Consider the following 16480-nt stretch of genomic DNA (forward strand, 5'->3'; position numbering starts at 1 on the left):
TCACATTTTAAGAAAATGACGCTTGCCCATTTATGGCTCACCCGCTGCTTTTCTTCCTGCAGCGAGTTAGTACCTGCATACGATTCGACTACCTTTGTCTTGGAGAATTTCAGGTAGGAACATGACTTACCAAGAAGAGGGATTCTTGCTGGCTTTAGTGTGATCCCAGGGCTTAATCTGAGATAAGGCTAAGGCTTAGAACCTGTTGCCAATGCCAGAGCTTCAGTCCCAGAACACATGAAATGGGATGTTAACATATTTTACATGTAAGCCTCTGGCTGAGGGAAGAGGAGCTTTCATCCCCTACTCACACTTCCTCTTGACATTGTTATTCCTGTTACAGGGACGTATTGAAATACTAAACAGGGTCTACCTGTGCACCAGCTTGGTCCCCTCATAACATAAATCTTCCTCCATCTTACTTTCCCAGGTAGAACAAAAGAACTAGACTCGGTTCTTAACTTAATTACATTGATAATTGGGGCCTCACAGTCTTTTGCAAGAGCCATTATCAAACACTGAAATCTGAGATTCCGACATTGTATGTTTGCAGGGACTGCGTTTCTGTGCCCCTTGTCTGACTGGAGAGTGCTTCTGAGCACATGCAGAATGCATTCCCATAACCCTCATCTAATGAGGAATTACTTCAAAGTTATTTGAGGTTGAAAATGTGCTTAAGAAACACTTGCTCTCTGGAGATGAACAACCATCTATTAGTGTTGAAGGTTTTATTTTAATCTCTGCACTGAATATTTCTTTCACGTCTCAACAGCACTTTACGTCAGCGGGCAGATCCGGTTTACAGTCCCCCTCTTCAGGTTTCTGGGCTTTGCTGGAGACTAAAGGTTTATCCGGTGAGTTTGGCTGATGGTATAAAGAAACACCTAGTGAAATCTCACCTATGACTCCTGGTGCAGTGTGCTATTACTTGACCTGCAATGTTTTATTCATACAAATAACCCTGAGGTGCAACTTGCAGAGACTGAGTGCTGCAGTCTACATGTTAATTACCTGAAACTAATATAAGAAGATAGGGAGTCTTGTGCCAGGAGTTCTCATGCTCAGAATTCCATGGATACACCAGAACAAAAGCCATTGATAATGTGCCACATCATATGACTTCCCCCGAAAGACCGCTTGTTAATAACAAGCGGTCTATGCTCTGCACTAAAGATGGAACACAAGCCCTTAATTTCCAGGACAATCACCTAAGGGTGATACTACTTAATATGCATGGAGTCTGAATTTCTTTTTCTCTGCATGCAAACAGTTTGGTCTGTTTGCTGCTCGATACGAATTTGGAATTGGATGCGCCTGCAAAGCAAATACGTCTTTGGAATTGGATGAGCCTGCAAAGCAAAAACGTATCAGGATTAGAAATAAGGCAAAACAATGCTCTTGCATTGACAGGCTGTGTATTTATTTATTTTGTATCACAAGGCATCCCAAATTTAGGGTTGGCCGCTAAGGTGAGTATAATATACAGTCATGTATGGGAGCGTTCGCAGCAAGAGAGCAGTTTCCCTTAGTGTAGAACACAAACCATCCCATCCCTACTTGCTGCCCCAGTACTACTTCAGCCGTATTTTCATTCATTGCAGGACGCTTTGAAACGCTCTTTTGGCAGCTAGCCAATGCATGCTAACAGACTAACTTGCATTTTAATCTTTCCCCCTACAGGATGGAAATGGAGTGGTGCGAGGCTACTATTTATCTGTATTTCTCGAACTCTCTGCTGGATTGCCAGAAACATCCAAGTAAGAATGATTACCATCTGTTTTGCTTGCACTCCTCACCCAGGGATTAGATTTGCATCCTTGTCTTGCTGGGTAATGCTGGTAGGGAGGTAGAGAAACTAGTTAAGTTTAAGTTCTGTGGAATTCCTGATATGTGCCTCTGAATATCAGTTGTTAGGGGGAGCACCTTCATGCCCTGTATGTGGGCTTCCCAGATGCATCTGTGACCGCTGTGGGAAAGAGGAAGTTGGAGCAGATGGGCTGCTCTTACGTTAAGTCAGATGCCAGCACGATTGGTGACTGTATCCATTAACAATGGCTGCTAAAACTTTTATTGGACATCTTGAGTCTTCATGACTGTTAGCTTAAATGCCCTCTGCCTGTGGGGAAAGTGGTCTTGCCTGGCTTAGATAATGTCATTTGACAGTCATTTTTGGCAAGAAGAGAACATTGACTGAGATGCTGCGCTGTACGTTGCTCTAGAGGGATATGTTAAATGTGACAGGGAACAGATTTGAGATGCAGACGAGTGACGTGCTTCCCTGCTTTCCGGTTGAGAGAGAGGACACCTGCCAAAAATTATTTCCTGACATCCATGGCCAGATCATGTGTGCGACCAGTACTTGGCCCGAAATGGAGCCCATCAGTGTAAATTTGAACACAAACCTTGGATCACAATCCTAGTTTCCCAAGAGTTGGTTTTTATCTTGATTGCTTGAGCTTAATTTAATCAACAGTATTTTTCAAATGTTTGCAAAATAAGATGCTAAGGTTGATGATAAGGTTACTTGTCTCTTCACATTTTAAATCATTTGGTAGCATTTTAATATTGAAGGCATCCCACCATCTGCATTGCCCTTGGCATTTCATGCTTAGTCTTGCGTGGGATGGCCCAAAACCTGCATATTTCATTTTTTCTTCTGTGCTTGGCACTAGTACCTTTTTCAATTCCTCAGCTAGTCAGCTTCCCTTCTCTGTTTATGCAGAGTTTCATACCAAGAGCATTGGTGTGTAACCCATGCAGCCTGAAAAAAATGTGAAATTGTAGTATGAATACTTGAAAAGTAAAATTTTATGCAAACTTCTATTGGGAATCTTCTAAATAAAGAGTAATATCTTCTAAATAGGACATTTCTTTATGCTGGATTGCAGTGGTAGAAAAGGAACCTCATTTATTTTCAACTGTACTGTCTTCCTTGGGAACATTTTTTATTTTGGTTTCTTGGTCTATTTTGTGTGAAGAAAGCTAGCATTCCTTAGTTCAGCCAATTATTTTTGCTCTGCTGTGTAAGGTGTGCTGGTCAAACACAGTGTAACAGAAATCTGGGTTTGCATGGGCCTTGCCTTGTGCACCCTTGTGCATATGCACACTTGTAAGTACATATAACCACAATAACTGTGTATTAGTCTTCTTTTTACATTTCCCCTTCTCTTACTCTGTCTCCAGTACATCACTAGATTGTAAGCCCCTTGGGGCAGGGATCTATCCTCTCATTCTATGTAAAGCCCCATGTACATAGGTGATGTCATCCTTATCCTATTAATGCATGGTTCCACGTAAGCTCAGGTCTAGATTCAGGTTCAATTTATTTATTTGTATCTAATAACCAGACCATCTCAAAGCCCAAGTTTAAGAAAGGGAGAGAGAGATCTGTATAAAAGTAACACCAGTCAACATAAATAAAACGTTGTGCAAGCACAAACTAAAAATTCTTAATTGCCCTGGCAAGCAAGACATGGCATTCTCACTTAAATTTCCCCCTTAGCTTCAATTACTGTACATAGAACAGACAGTACAGTCTTTGCTAAGGCGTCTTATCTTTCCCACATAGCAGATAGATTATATATCGAATCTCCTTATTTATCTTCCTAAAATCTGACCTGAGTACTTTTCCCTCAGCACATTATAGAAAGGATGGTATAGAATAATACGCAGGAGCTTTTCCTCCTGTTTAAAACCACAAGGATAAGTCTTCTCAGAATATGGCCTCTTCTTTTTTTTAAAAAAGCCATCCTATTTCTGAATTTCTGCAAATCCTATAAATAACCATGTAAGACAAGAGGAGTGTAAAAGAAATGGTGTTGGGTAAAAATGAATTAAATTTCCATGGGTTTTGCTCTGTTTTTAGGTATGAATATCGTGTAGAAATGGTTCACCAGTCCACTAACGACCCTGCTAAAAATATCATTCGAGAGTTTGCCTCTGATTTTGAAGTTGGGGAGTGCTGGGGTTACAACCGGTTCTTTCGACTGGACTTGCTTGCTAATGAAGGCTACTTGAACAGGCAGAATGACACTGTCATATTGAGGTAAGCAAGTAGAGTGCTGTGCCGGTGGAAGGGATGCAAGATAATCACAGGCGGCCTTTGGGGGGGGTGGCTGTGCTACCTCCCAAGTGCTGTGTGGAAGCAAAGTTTGCCTCTAGCAGTCCTGCAGTGCTGTGCTGGGGAAAATGTCTTGCAAGAAGGGGTCAGGGTAATTTTTAGTAAGTCTGTCAACATATTTAGATCAGCTTTCCCAGTCTGATGCCCTCCAGTTGTGCCGGACATTCCAGTGGCAGGGGCTTATGGCTCTTGTAGTCCAACACCTCTGGAAGACGCCATGTTGGGGATGGCTGGTTTAAAGAATGACCAATTGCTTACCTTTTTTATCAGTGAAATTTACATGTGCATCCTACCCAAACTGCTCCAAGTTAGATGCGTTTTTGTGGATACTGAAGTACGAGAGCTCATAGCTTACTAGATAAAAACTAGTCCTCGTTGTTACCAGGAAATGGCATCTTTTAGACACTTTTGCTCCTTGGTTTAATGACACTTCAAAGCCAAAATAAATGAAATGTGACCTTTCAGCAGATTTAATTGGCTTGATTTCAGTTTGCAGTCATAATCTTTAGAAGTGAAAGGGATGGTGCCAGTTAGCTCTGCCCTGTTCTCCTAGCATAGGATTCTGTGTTTACTGTGGTGATGCAGACCTGCTGTAGTCACTTGAGAGCGGCTACTAGGACTTGGTTATTATCCTTGCCTGGGAGTACTTTCAGCATTGTGAAGTCTTGACCGTCCCCTCCTCTGTAAAGGTTCCAGGTACGTTCGCCTACCTTCTTCCAGAAATGTCGGGATCAGCACTGGTACATTTCTCAGCTGGAAGCTGCCCAAACAAGCTATGTCCAACAAATAAATAACCTCAAAGAGGTAAGCAGCACTGCAACAGACGGGTGCTAAACATGAGGAATATTGGGTATCACTGCTGTTTGTTTACTTATTATCGTTTTATCCCGCCGTCTAGTCAGAACGGCTCCCAAGGCGGCTTACAAAGATATTTCTCAAGACAGTCCCTGCCAACAATCTAAAAAAACATGACACAAAAGGAAAGGGGATTGGGAGGGAGGAGTGGGAAGGGGAAATTCAGGCACTAGATTCTTAGTTTCAAAGTTTAACAGGTCATGGACACAGCGGAAGGCCTGCTGCTTCCCCTCCCTCTCATAGCCTCATACAGATCCAGGCAGGATGGAGTGATGCCTGATGGCTGCACCTTTTCCCTCTGATATCCACGGCAGCAGCAGTTGGTAGCAGGAGAGAAGGGGGCTCTCAGCTGGAGGGATGCCTGGCTGCTGCTTCTTTTCCCTCTGACAGCCTCAGCAGTGACAGTTTGGGCAGGCATATTGGGAAGATGATTGTTGGACAGTGAAATCATTAATGTGGCTCCTTTCATCTGTCGCCTTTGCTTTCCATTGTTCTCAGGGACACTTCCTTTTTCGGAAATGAAATTGGAGGCATGCTTGGGAAGATTTACACTTAGGTTACATAGAAAGCTGCTTTATATCTGGTCAGACCGTTGCTCCATGTAGCTCGGTATTGTTTACACCAGCCTTCCCCAACCTGGTGCCCTCTAGGACTACAACTACCATTATCCCCATCCAGCGTGACCATATTGGCCATGGTGCCTGGCGATGATGCAGTCACTCCCCTCTGGAGGGCACCATATCCTGCACTGACCGGCCACAGGTCTCCATGATTTCAGACACCCTTTCCCAGCTGTATCGGCAAGGTGAGCCCGGAACCTTTTGCTTGCAAATCGTCTGCTCTCCCACGGAGCTACGTTCTCTCTCCAAATGCGTAAGAGTTAACTGCGACCAGAGGAGCCCCTCTTTTGAGTTTCCATGTGAGTCGCTGTTCTGGTCGTGCTTCCTCTTGGGCCAGGTAAACGTGCCGCATTTGTGCATCGGGAACAATTGGGTGATCCCATGCAGAGAAGTGGCAGACCTGTTTATCCCTAGGAGAGGCTGACAGGAGGGAGTCAAGGCCAGATCAGTGAATCGTACAGAGAGGCAGAGGGCAATCTCCTCTTTGGGCAGGTAGTCCGGAGCATTTCAGTATTTTTTCATAGCGCACTAACAGTTCTCTAGCAGGAGTGGGCAACTTGTGGCTTTCATGATGTTTCGGCCTTTAACACCCATCATCCTTCACCATCAGCTCTGCTGGCTAGGGCTGATGGGAGTTGTAGGCCATCTGGAGAGCCACAAGGTGCTCAACCCTAACTTCTAGCGTGATTAGCCAGCACACTGTTTGGGAATGGCTGGTTTAGAATGATAAAACATTGCTACTGTCGAACTATGCCTTCTTTGTTGCACACAAATGTTTTTGTTTTTGTTTTCCATGAAGCGGCTTGCAATCGAGCTTTCCCGTACCCAGAAGCCCCACGGCATGTCTCCTCCGGATACTCACCTCAGTCCGCAAAGTGACGATAGTCTGGGTACAAGGCCAAAGAAGTCGGGACCAAACTCAGAAGTGCTTCTTGAGGCCGTGGCCAGCACAGTGTTGCCCCGGGATGCGAAGGAGGAGGAAGAGGAGGAGAAAGTACAGTATGATGATTTTAATGTAAGAATCCCCATTCACAGTCAATTACTGTCATAAGGAGTGCATCTGTCTTAGTTAATGGAGAGTGGTTTAGGGTGCAATCCTACGCATGTTTAGACAGGAAAAAAGTCCTACAATTCCCAGCATGCCCCAGCCATGCTGTGGGGCTTATAGGACCTTTTCTCTGTCTAAACATGCAGAGCACTGCACCCTTAATTTAGTAAGTAGAACGGGCAGAGCGAAAGTGCAGGCCTGAAAACAGCAGCCAGCCTATTTTGCTGTCTGATAACTGTGTTTGAATTTCCAAATAGATTGCATGCGGGGTGGTGCTAAGGGACTTCTGGCAAAGCAGCCTTCTACCTGTGCTAAAAATAAAAAAGTTCTCTGCCCAGGCCATCCAAATTCTGTGCCAAGACCAGCTGAATTTTGCAACCCACATAGGTTATTCCAAATTGAGCTATTTTGCATAATGTATTCTGGTTGTGTTGGTGTGTGAGCAAGGAGCTGTTCAGTGCATAAATGCCCCCCTGCCAACTTCAGAAAAGCCTATTCAGCCACCTCTCTGAATTCTGAAATTTCAAAAGGCACATTCAGGCATATCTTCTTAGACCATTTGGGGGAGAGTCTGAGGATGGATCAGCAGTGCTCTTCATTTCCACCCCTCCCTCCCAGATGCCAATTAAAGCAAGCAATTTTAATTTGCAGCATACTCCTGGCTTTTCAGTCCCAGAATTTGGGGCAGGGAGGTTGCACTGAGTTGTATGTGTTCCTTGTCTTCACAGTTCCTTTATTTTTTTCTGAAAATTAAAATTGCAGCTTTCTCTACACACTACTCAAATGTATATTTTATTTCAAAGCATTTTTTCCCCTGCTGTAACTACAGCACGAACTCTCGGATGGAGATCTCGATGTTGACCTCGTTGGGGAGGAGGACGCGAACCACCTAGATGGCAGCAGCTCCTCGGCTAGTTCAACAGCGACCAGCAACACAGAAGAAAACGATATAGATGAAGAGACCATGTAAGTGGCTGCAGAGACATCCTCTCTTGATTCTGTCATCTCCTTTTCTGTCTGTGTCCATGGAAACAGACCCTCTGTGTGTGTGTGTGTCTCCATGTCCGTGTGTGTGTTTGTGTGTCCATGTCCGTGTGTGTGTGTATAAAAAACATGGCATCTCACTTCTTATCCAAAGGAAGCCAACAGAGCATTAAAACAAATAAAACACAAAAATCAAATATTAGTTTTCCAGATCCAAGTGGAGACAAAAAGATGCTGATTTTGGCTTCTCATGGAAGGCACACTTAGCTTCTCTTGTGCTCCTCACAAACACAGTTGCTACTCTAAAAATATAATGTCACAGTGATGGTTAACATTTTTCTAAAATGAGATGTGTTTAGTATGTATTCGTACGCACTTCAAGCATAGGCTTCTAGGGTTGCATGTACTTTGGGAGTAAATGCCACTAAAAGTGGCAAGAGGTATATACTCAGATATACTTCTCAGTAAACATGCATATGGGATTGGACTGTAAATTGACCATTGTCATTTTAGCTACAGCTGATCCATCGGCTTGAACATGGTGTTGGGTAACGTTTTTTTCAGTTGTGAATGTGACTTGATTGCTAGGGAAGTGCTGCAGATCATATAGGATCGATGGAGAAAGATAGGTGTGTGTGTGTCTGTCTGTCTGTCTGTCACTCTCTCTCACACACCAGGTACTACTGCTGCTGTGGTGACTCGCATTTGTAAATGTTTATCAAATTACATACCGTATTTCTTCGATTGTAAGACGCCATCGATTGTAAGACGCACACTAATTTCAGTACCACCAACGGAAAAAAAACCTTAAGACACACCCGTGAGTCTAAGACACACTCCATTTTTAGAGATGTTTATATGGGGAAAAAGTGCATCTTAGAATCGAAGAAATAGGGTATATCATTTTGGACTATTTGTCACCGCAGATCAAAACCTGTAGACAAAATTTTCATCTTGTCTAATAAGCTTTGCTTTTTTTTGTTGGTCTACACAAGTAATAGAAGGAAGGGTTGGAGTCCTGAGATATTAGAATGGATTATATCACTTCAGACTAAGCAGAAGATAACAGTTTTCACTGCTCCCTGAAAAAAAGAACCTCAAACCTTCCCACAAGCAGTAAACTAGCTGACTATTATTTTTTTTCCAATGCCAGTTTTTTTTTTAATTACTGTACTATATAGAATTAGAGTTTTAAAAGACTTCAAAAGTCATCTATTTGGGCCTGTTTGAAAGAGAAGCTTAACAGGAGCTCTGTGGCTTTGTTTCAATTTGCTCCTCAGGTCTGGAGAGAATGATGTGGAGTACAGTCACAACATGGAGTTAGAGGAGGGAGATCTTGTGGAGGAAGCAGCCTCTGCCGCGGCAGGTGCCTCAGGTACAAGAGGAGACGCTTCTTTGTTGTTGTCGGTAAAACTGCATCTCTGATCAGAGCCTACTCTCCCTTTTTCTGCTTTCTCTCAGTACCACGTCAGAGGCAACATGGAGCTCTGTATTTTGCAGGATTTTCTATTTTTGGAACTGCTGCATCATGTACCATGTGTCAAGATTATTCCAATGTAGGGCAGGCTTGCCATTGGCTCACAGTTATGGGAGGATTGCAGCTGGATTTTTTTTTAAGACCTAAAAGCACATCAATGGGATATTAGTGCTTCTTTTTTAAAAAAACAAACCCCCAGGATATTCTTTTAAGTGGGCCCACTGAATAAGCATCCTGTCAGCTTGTGCCTTTTAACCCTCAGAAGATTTGACACCTATGTTTCCTTATTGCAACGGGGAATGGATAAAATATGTGAAGCTCTTAAGCACTAAGTGGAGATGAGTTCCAAGGAATGTTTCCTTGCATTGTAAACTTGATTAATTCAGACATAGATTCTTAGTCACTAGCTGGGATTTTTAAACATGGCAGAAGGCTTGTTTTTAAATAAGCACATCAAATGCTAGTGCTGGTGGGTTCTGTTGAAAATGCAGGAAGTATCTGTCAATTATCCCATGGTGGTGGTGGGAAAGCACTGATGATATTGCATTGCAGTTCTCCTTATAACTGTCTAAATCCTATTGTGGCTCAGATAGCAATCACTGGCATACGACAGGCAAATTATACCTCTGATGGAATTCCTTCTGAGACAGGAAATTAATTCATATTTAACTGATTAATACCGCCCCTTTTATGGAAGCAGAGAGAGAAGTATAATGTCTGCAGAACTAAATGATTGATTGTGTTCTCTAGCTTGTTCTTTTTAAGTGTCTGTAAAATCCTCGCTCAGTAGTGTCTGCCTAAAACCCACTCAGTTTGAAGGAATCTCCCATTCTCTTAATTGCTTGTTCTTAGTCACCTCTTTTAGTGAGCTTTTAATATGAGAATTTGACTTCCCAATTAAATTAACCCACAGCAGACAGAGGGATACATTCCTCGTAATCTCTGGAGTGTTTTGTCACCAGGAATAGTACAGGCCAAAAATGCAACTATGTTTTAAAGGAGAGACTACACATGATCAGCCCACAAACATTTTTTTTTACTAGCCCAAGTGTCCATGCATAGCTATTCTAGTGTTGTCATGCTCCTGTTGCAGGCTGAGGGAACGATACTCCAGCCAGTTGCCTTTTGATGCTTTTCAGGGTTGTGGGATGATGGGGTTGGAGGCTGGGGAGAGTTTCAGGAGCAAAGGAAAGGATAGCCTTTTCTTCCCTCTCGAAACACCTCCACGGTGATTATATAGTGGTAAAAGACTGGCTAGGAACTGGCCTCTGGAGATATGGGAAAGGAAAAAGCTGTGTGTCTCTGTGTCCCCCTTCGAAATCCTGGAAGGTCACAGCGCTGGCTATTTTGTTGTTGTTGCAGGAGCTTAATAAAAAAAATAACAAAACCTTGCTCTTATAACTGACAAACATTTGTGTTCTTGGAGAGTCCTCCAAGTATGTAGAAACCACGACCTTATTTTTGGGTGTGCCTGTTTTACTTTTTGACTGACAGACATTTGACCACTCGAAGTTCACTGTCAGAAAGGAAGCGGATAGCCTGAGAAAAAGAACCCTGTTTTCTTCCCCTTTTACAAAACCTTCGTTACCTACTCACCTGAAGGCAGTTTAAGAACACCACAGCCATCCCTGGTTGTGCCCAGGATGTCCCCATGTTTTAAAACAGCCATAGGCTGCTGTGGGCAACGGCATGTTATAATGTACTGTTAGTTTTTCCTCGTGTTGTCCTATGGGGGTAGGGGGCTCACCTTCTGTTCTTTCTTGCAATGGCTGTAGGACCTCTCTCTCGTATTTCTCTGCGGCTCTGTTTTTGGCTGCAATCCTGTCGACACTCACTAGCGGAGCTCAGTGTTTTGAGAAGACCTCTATAAATTACTGATAAAATGTAAAGTGCCTTGGAAACTCAAGGCTTTTTACTGTTGGGATAAGCAAAACCCATTACTGAAAACCCATTGTGTGGAAGGATAAATAACTGGTTGAAAAGCCACTAATGGCGCAATCCTGTGAATGTTCTTTCTGTCTAAAAATGTTTTTTCTTAAGTCCTACAACTTTTTTTTTTTTTAGCTATAGGACTTTTTTCTGTCTAAACGTGCATAGGATTGCTCCTTAAACGATGAATGCCTGCAAGGAGTTGCTGATTTTGATTTCACAGTGAAATCAAAATCAGGTTGCTGATTTTGATTTCACTGTTGCCTACTTTACTTTGCAAGTTTTAGCTGTAAGAAGGAGACGCCTGTTAATAATAAGTAACAGTCCTGTTGAAAGCTTGCCATTTTCTTCTCTCTCAGGGGTGTTCAGACGAAACGTGCTCTTCAGCATTTACAGCTGCTAAGTATTCTTTTTCTTCCAGGGGTGAGCCACGGCTTCCCCACCGTGAACAGTCGCATGTCGAGGCGTGGAGGAAGTGCGCTGGGATCTTCTGCCAGCAGCAGCTTGCTTGACATAGACCCCTTGATCTTAATACAGTTGTTGGACCTGAAAGACAGAAATGGGGTGGAAAACTTCTGGGGCCTACAGCCACGCCCTCCTGCTTCCCTCCTGCAGAACAGAGGTGAGCCTTGGGATCTGAAAAAAAACAAACTTCCATCTGGTTAGGTAGACATGGCAAGGCCTTCACCTCTGCTACGTCTCCTCCTTTGTGATGCTTTCTTTCAAGGAATTGTTTTCCCGCCTTATTCTTTTGATTTGTATCCTCGCCTTTTGTAAAATCATAAAGAAAACTTTCTTAGACGTTATTCTTAATTTGCAGCCATGGGGGTTCAGAGAATTATTGCCATTTTGAGGCTTCAGAAGTCAATTTCCTTCAAAATCAGCAGCGTTTAATTCCACATAATATGTTCAGATTGAGCTACCATGGTATGACCATTGTTGTAACGACCCCATAATAGAGTTTTCTGAATTGTTACCTCTTCAGTACTGCATAGTTTTGAACGTGAAGCAACAGGATGTTCTTGAAAATAATCCTGCTGGTGTTCAGGTTAAAACCTTGCCCACTAAAGGATTTGTCTGCTAAAGCTGTGTTGTTGTTGTTGTTGTTGTTGTTGTTGTTGTTATTATTATTATATTTATTTGTAGCCTGCCTTTTGCCCAATGCTGGGCCTCAAGGCGGGATGCAGTGTTAAGTTTCTACCTGGAATAAAGGGATGGATTTATTATCTAGACCTGAAGATAACAAAGATGATGTGCATGAGGTAGGAAGTGGGTTGTCAGCACTTAGCAACCCAGATAGTAAATAACTTCATTTACTGAGCTCATGATGTGATATAGCATTTGGTTCAGGTCCTTGTGGAAGAAAAGAAACATAGTTAAGGTAGTAATAATTCGTGAATAATGAGCAGAAGCGGCATACAGTGTCCTTGTCTCATCAGGACACTGAGCATGGGGTTGGACTCGATGGCCTTTTAGGCCCCTTCCAACTCTACTATTCTATGATTCTATGATCAGGTACGTGGGAGGCGGTGCCCCCCACGCTGCGGGAGGGGGAAGGGCAGAGATATTCAATGGACGTGGTAGATATTAGGCTTAAATGTGATCTTCTTCCATGTCAATTATATCTTGGAACCTGTCATTGGTCTATCTTGACAGCAGACCCGCTTTAACCCCCCCCCCAGAAAAAACAACTCATGTGGGCCCTCAGAATAGGTAAGAGAGAATTTGAAAAGTAAGATCTAGCTAGGAGCCAACTGGTTTTGGACTACCATTCCTATCACTCCATGTTGGGTGGGGCTGCTGTGAGTTGTACTCCAAAACTTCTGGGGGGAACCCTTGCTATTTTTGATGTGTTTAAAACATTAGATGCATCCTAGCCTTCCCTGGACACGTACCAGAGGGAAAGGTGTCTTAACTATACATGTCCTTCTGTTGCCACAGACCAGCGAAGGTCAGCTGTCCCTCTTGTTAGCAAAGAATCGGTAAATGGAATCAAACCTCATAAATAGATTTAGCAGGCTTCACGTTTGTGTTTGAGGCAAATTGGCCTGGAGCCACCGATGGCTCGTTTCAGGTCACTTTGAAACCGTTTTGTTGACTTAATAGAGCAGAAGAGAAAACGACGACCCATCTGGTACGTGCACATACGTCTTTCTCCTCTCTGTAATGTGTGCTCTCATCTCTAAAGATAGGAAGAGAGGCTGGTTTACAGAGCTTGGTTGAAAAACAGGCTTCACAGTAGGAAGAGAGGCGGCTTGTTCAGATTGCTGGATTCCCAAGGGAAAGAATGTTGTCAGGGAGCTCTGAAGTTTAGCTAGGGGTGTAGTGAAAGGGAGCAAACTGAGATATACTCGTCATCGCTGTATAACTCATGATACTTTTGATCCTCTGGATGGACAGGGGACGTGGTCCAATGAATTATTTCTGTGTTAATTGGGATGCAGGTAGGAAAATTACATATAGCAAGTATAAGGGCTTGAATGAGCATTCTGATACATGTCCAGATGCACATTCTTGGCTGGGTTAGCGCTTCAGACTGAGGACTGCACATCTTCATTTTTCTTTCCCCAATGTCAGCACATGACCAAATCTGATGGGCTTCCATCTGCGTTCACCACATATTGGCTGGGATCTCATAAGAAGAAAGGCCTTTGCAGTAACTTTTTAAAATGTGCCAAAGCAGCAGCAGTTCAGGGGAACAATGGCTGCAAAAAGACATGATAATAAGGTCATTTTGGTGGGGAACCCTTTTCCCTCCCTTGAAAGCATTTTTTTTGCCCTGAAATTCACGTAGCAAAAAATTAGCATGGGGCTGATTTTAAAGCATTTAGCAATAATTTATTTTTAAGGGTCCACTGTATGTATTAAGCATGCTCTGCTGCAATTAATCCCACATCTTGTGACAAATGCTTTACTCAGAAAAGCCAAATTTATGTTTGCATAGCGTAATTCTTGTTTAGCTTTACTTGGATTTCTGCAGACTTCCCGATATTCTGGCAAGGGACGGGGTGAGAGAGGGCAGGAGAGGAGGAAAACCACGAGCTAAGGAGGGGGTGTAAGATCAGGGACACATACAGCAGATTGCTGAGTTGTACCTCTGCTGATAACTGTTTGTGGGTGTGTTGTGTGACTTCTCCTTGGCAGTCTGCAGGCTTCATGCTGCTTCTCTAGTTGCTATTGTGTGGGGTGTGGACTAGCAGGGGCAGACGGGGGACTCACATGGAATGAAGTCCTGGGGTTTGCGGATGTTAGTGTGCGTTCTATTTCTTTTTTCAAACTGCCACTTTCAATGGAGAAGCGCAAGTAACTGGAGGGCGACCCAAGGCCCAGGTAAATGATGCGTGTCCATTCCCCGGGAACACTCTCGGAGACCTTTCACATTTTTACCCTTTCTCCTCCATCAAGCGTCCTATTCCCTAAAAGAGAGGGATCAACGACGTCACCAGGCCATGTGGCGGGTTCCACCAGACCTGAAGATGCTGAAGAGGTTGAAAAGCCAGATGGCTGAAGTCCGCAGCAAAATGTCGGATGTGAAGAACCAGCTGTCGGAGGTCCGAAGCAGCAACTCCACCACTTCCGAAGGACAGACGACTTACTCGTTCCCTAGTGACCAGGGAGCCTTGACGGCGTGTGGGGCAGAGAGCTACAGCAAGCTGCAAGAACTTGGGAGGGAGCTGCTGACGAAATCCTCACTCTCTAGCTGCTACATACGGAATTGTAAGTGGGGGTGGAATGGGAACCGTCTCGCTGCCTGAGAATAGCAGCCTTTTAATAGCCTAGGCGTGAATGTGCTCTACCCCGGTAGATAAGGGCGTCGAGAGAACTGAGGGTATGCAGTCAGGCTTCTGTTGGAGTAGTGCTAATGTAACCTTTCCCAGTAAACACACTCACGCCTTTTTTTTAATAATGAAGATGGTTAAGACTCCAAGTCCTGTATATTCCGAGAACAGATGGGGAACTCATAGTTTCCCAGTCCCGTTCACTGGATGTGTGGTGTGAAGATTAATCTGCTTTTACCAAAGCACTAATTGGTGAAGTCAGTTCTTTCAGAGATGCACGTACGGGTATTAGTACCATCTAGAAAAGATGAGCCCAGACTTCCCTAACTGGGTGGCTTCCATTTGTGTTGGACTACAACTCCCATAATCCCCAGGGGATTCACAGTGCAGGTCTGTGCCAGTGTGTGTGACCCATCCAAGCCAAACTTAGACCCCCTGCCGGTCCTGGCTCTCCTTGGTAGCCTGAAAGATCAGGCTGCTTATCAAGCTGCTGAGAGATTGCATTACGCAGCAGGCCTGATGTAGAACTAGTTCATTAGCATGTGAGCGAAACAATTCCTTGAATTAGATTGGGGCCTCTTGAGGTCTGCAGGGAACAGAAGAAGTTGCGTTGCACCGGGGAAGTTTAGTTGTCCCTCTCGTCCGGTGTTGTCTCCTCCTGGGTTTCAGTCCGAGGCCTTTCCTCTCAGTGCTTCCTGAAGATACTTTTAGCTAGAGATACCAGAGTTTGAACCTGGGGACCTTCTGCAGGTTTTCCAAAGCCCCAGAACTGGAATAATGAGGTTTTAATCAGTCTTCCCCAACCTGGTGCCCTCCAGATATTTTGGTCCACAACTCCCAGCATTCCTGACCATGGTGGCTGGGGCTGATGGGAGTTGAAGTCCAAAACATCTGGAGGGCACCAGTTTGGGGAAGGCTGGCAAAGATGGCAGCTGTACTTTTTAGTGCTGGGCTTTGGGTAGTGAATAGAACATAAGAGCCCTGCTGGATCGTGCAGTGTGGGCATCTAGTCCAGCATTCTGTCCACACATTGGCCAACTAGCTGTCGACCAGGGATCCATAAGCAGGACATGAGTGAAGTAGCACCCATTTTAAGAGACAGGAGCTGTAGTCTTGGTGAGTGAGCAGAACACACAGGGGCTTCTCCCAAGGAAGGGAATATTCATCTCCAAGGGCGATGTGGGACATTTTTTTTTAATTATCCCCAAAAATGAGATGATGACAAGCAATTATCTGCTTTTGAAGTCCAAACCTGTGTGTGTGTGTTTTAAGTACTGTTTCTGTTTAAGGTTATGCTTTTTTTTAAAAAAAACGTTGCAGCCACAAATAAGAAAAGCCATTCAACCAAAGCTGGTCGAACTGGGGCGGCAGGCAGCCTCTCTCTGCGCAGAGCAATGGATTGTGGGGACGGAAATCTCCGCTTGAAGGCAGACTGTCAAATTTCCTCTGAAGGTATTTTCCTCTGGTAGTTCTGTAGTGGCATGAAGTGGGTTTTTTCAGTCCCTGGGAACGTCCGTACGGGGACTTTCCATATTGCTGTTGACAGATCTGATATGACAGAATATAATTTGTACTCCAAACCGCCCACAGAATCCAGCGTTGACAAAGTGTCATCTTTTCCAAAGTGCCAGCATCTTCATTGCGTCGTTTCAATATTGGAAACCCACC

At 44.0% G+C, this 16480-nt stretch overlaps 1 protein-coding gene across 1 annotated transcript in view; it reads left to right on the forward strand.

Moving 5' to 3' along the window:
• Window positions 1-16480, forward strand: part of TRIM37 (tripartite motif containing 37) — a 38179-nt gene that overhangs the window by 14901 nt on the left and 6798 nt on the right. The window contains exons 10-20 of the mRNA XM_063146495.1: window positions 63-113; window positions 773-854; window positions 1681-1757; window positions 3866-4045; window positions 4810-4924; window positions 6395-6610; window positions 7473-7609; window positions 8908-9002; window positions 11455-11655; window positions 14439-14750; window positions 16133-16264. Of these exons, the coding sequence (XP_063002565.1) occupies window positions 63-113; window positions 773-854; window positions 1681-1757; window positions 3866-4045; window positions 4810-4924; window positions 6395-6610; window positions 7473-7609; window positions 8908-9002; window positions 11455-11655; window positions 14439-14750; window positions 16133-16264 (1598 nt within the window). The remainder of the gene's footprint in view (window positions 1-62; window positions 114-772; window positions 855-1680; window positions 1758-3865; window positions 4046-4809; window positions 4925-6394; window positions 6611-7472; window positions 7610-8907; window positions 9003-11454; window positions 11656-14438; window positions 14751-16132; window positions 16265-16480) is intronic.

The sequence above is a fragment of the Elgaria multicarinata genome, chromosome 22, assembly GCF_023053635.1.
Source record: "Elgaria multicarinata webbii isolate HBS135686 ecotype San Diego chromosome 22, rElgMul1.1.pri, whole genome shotgun sequence".
NCBI classification, from domain to species: Eukaryota; Metazoa; Chordata; class Lepidosauria; order Squamata; family Anguidae; genus Elgaria; species Elgaria multicarinata.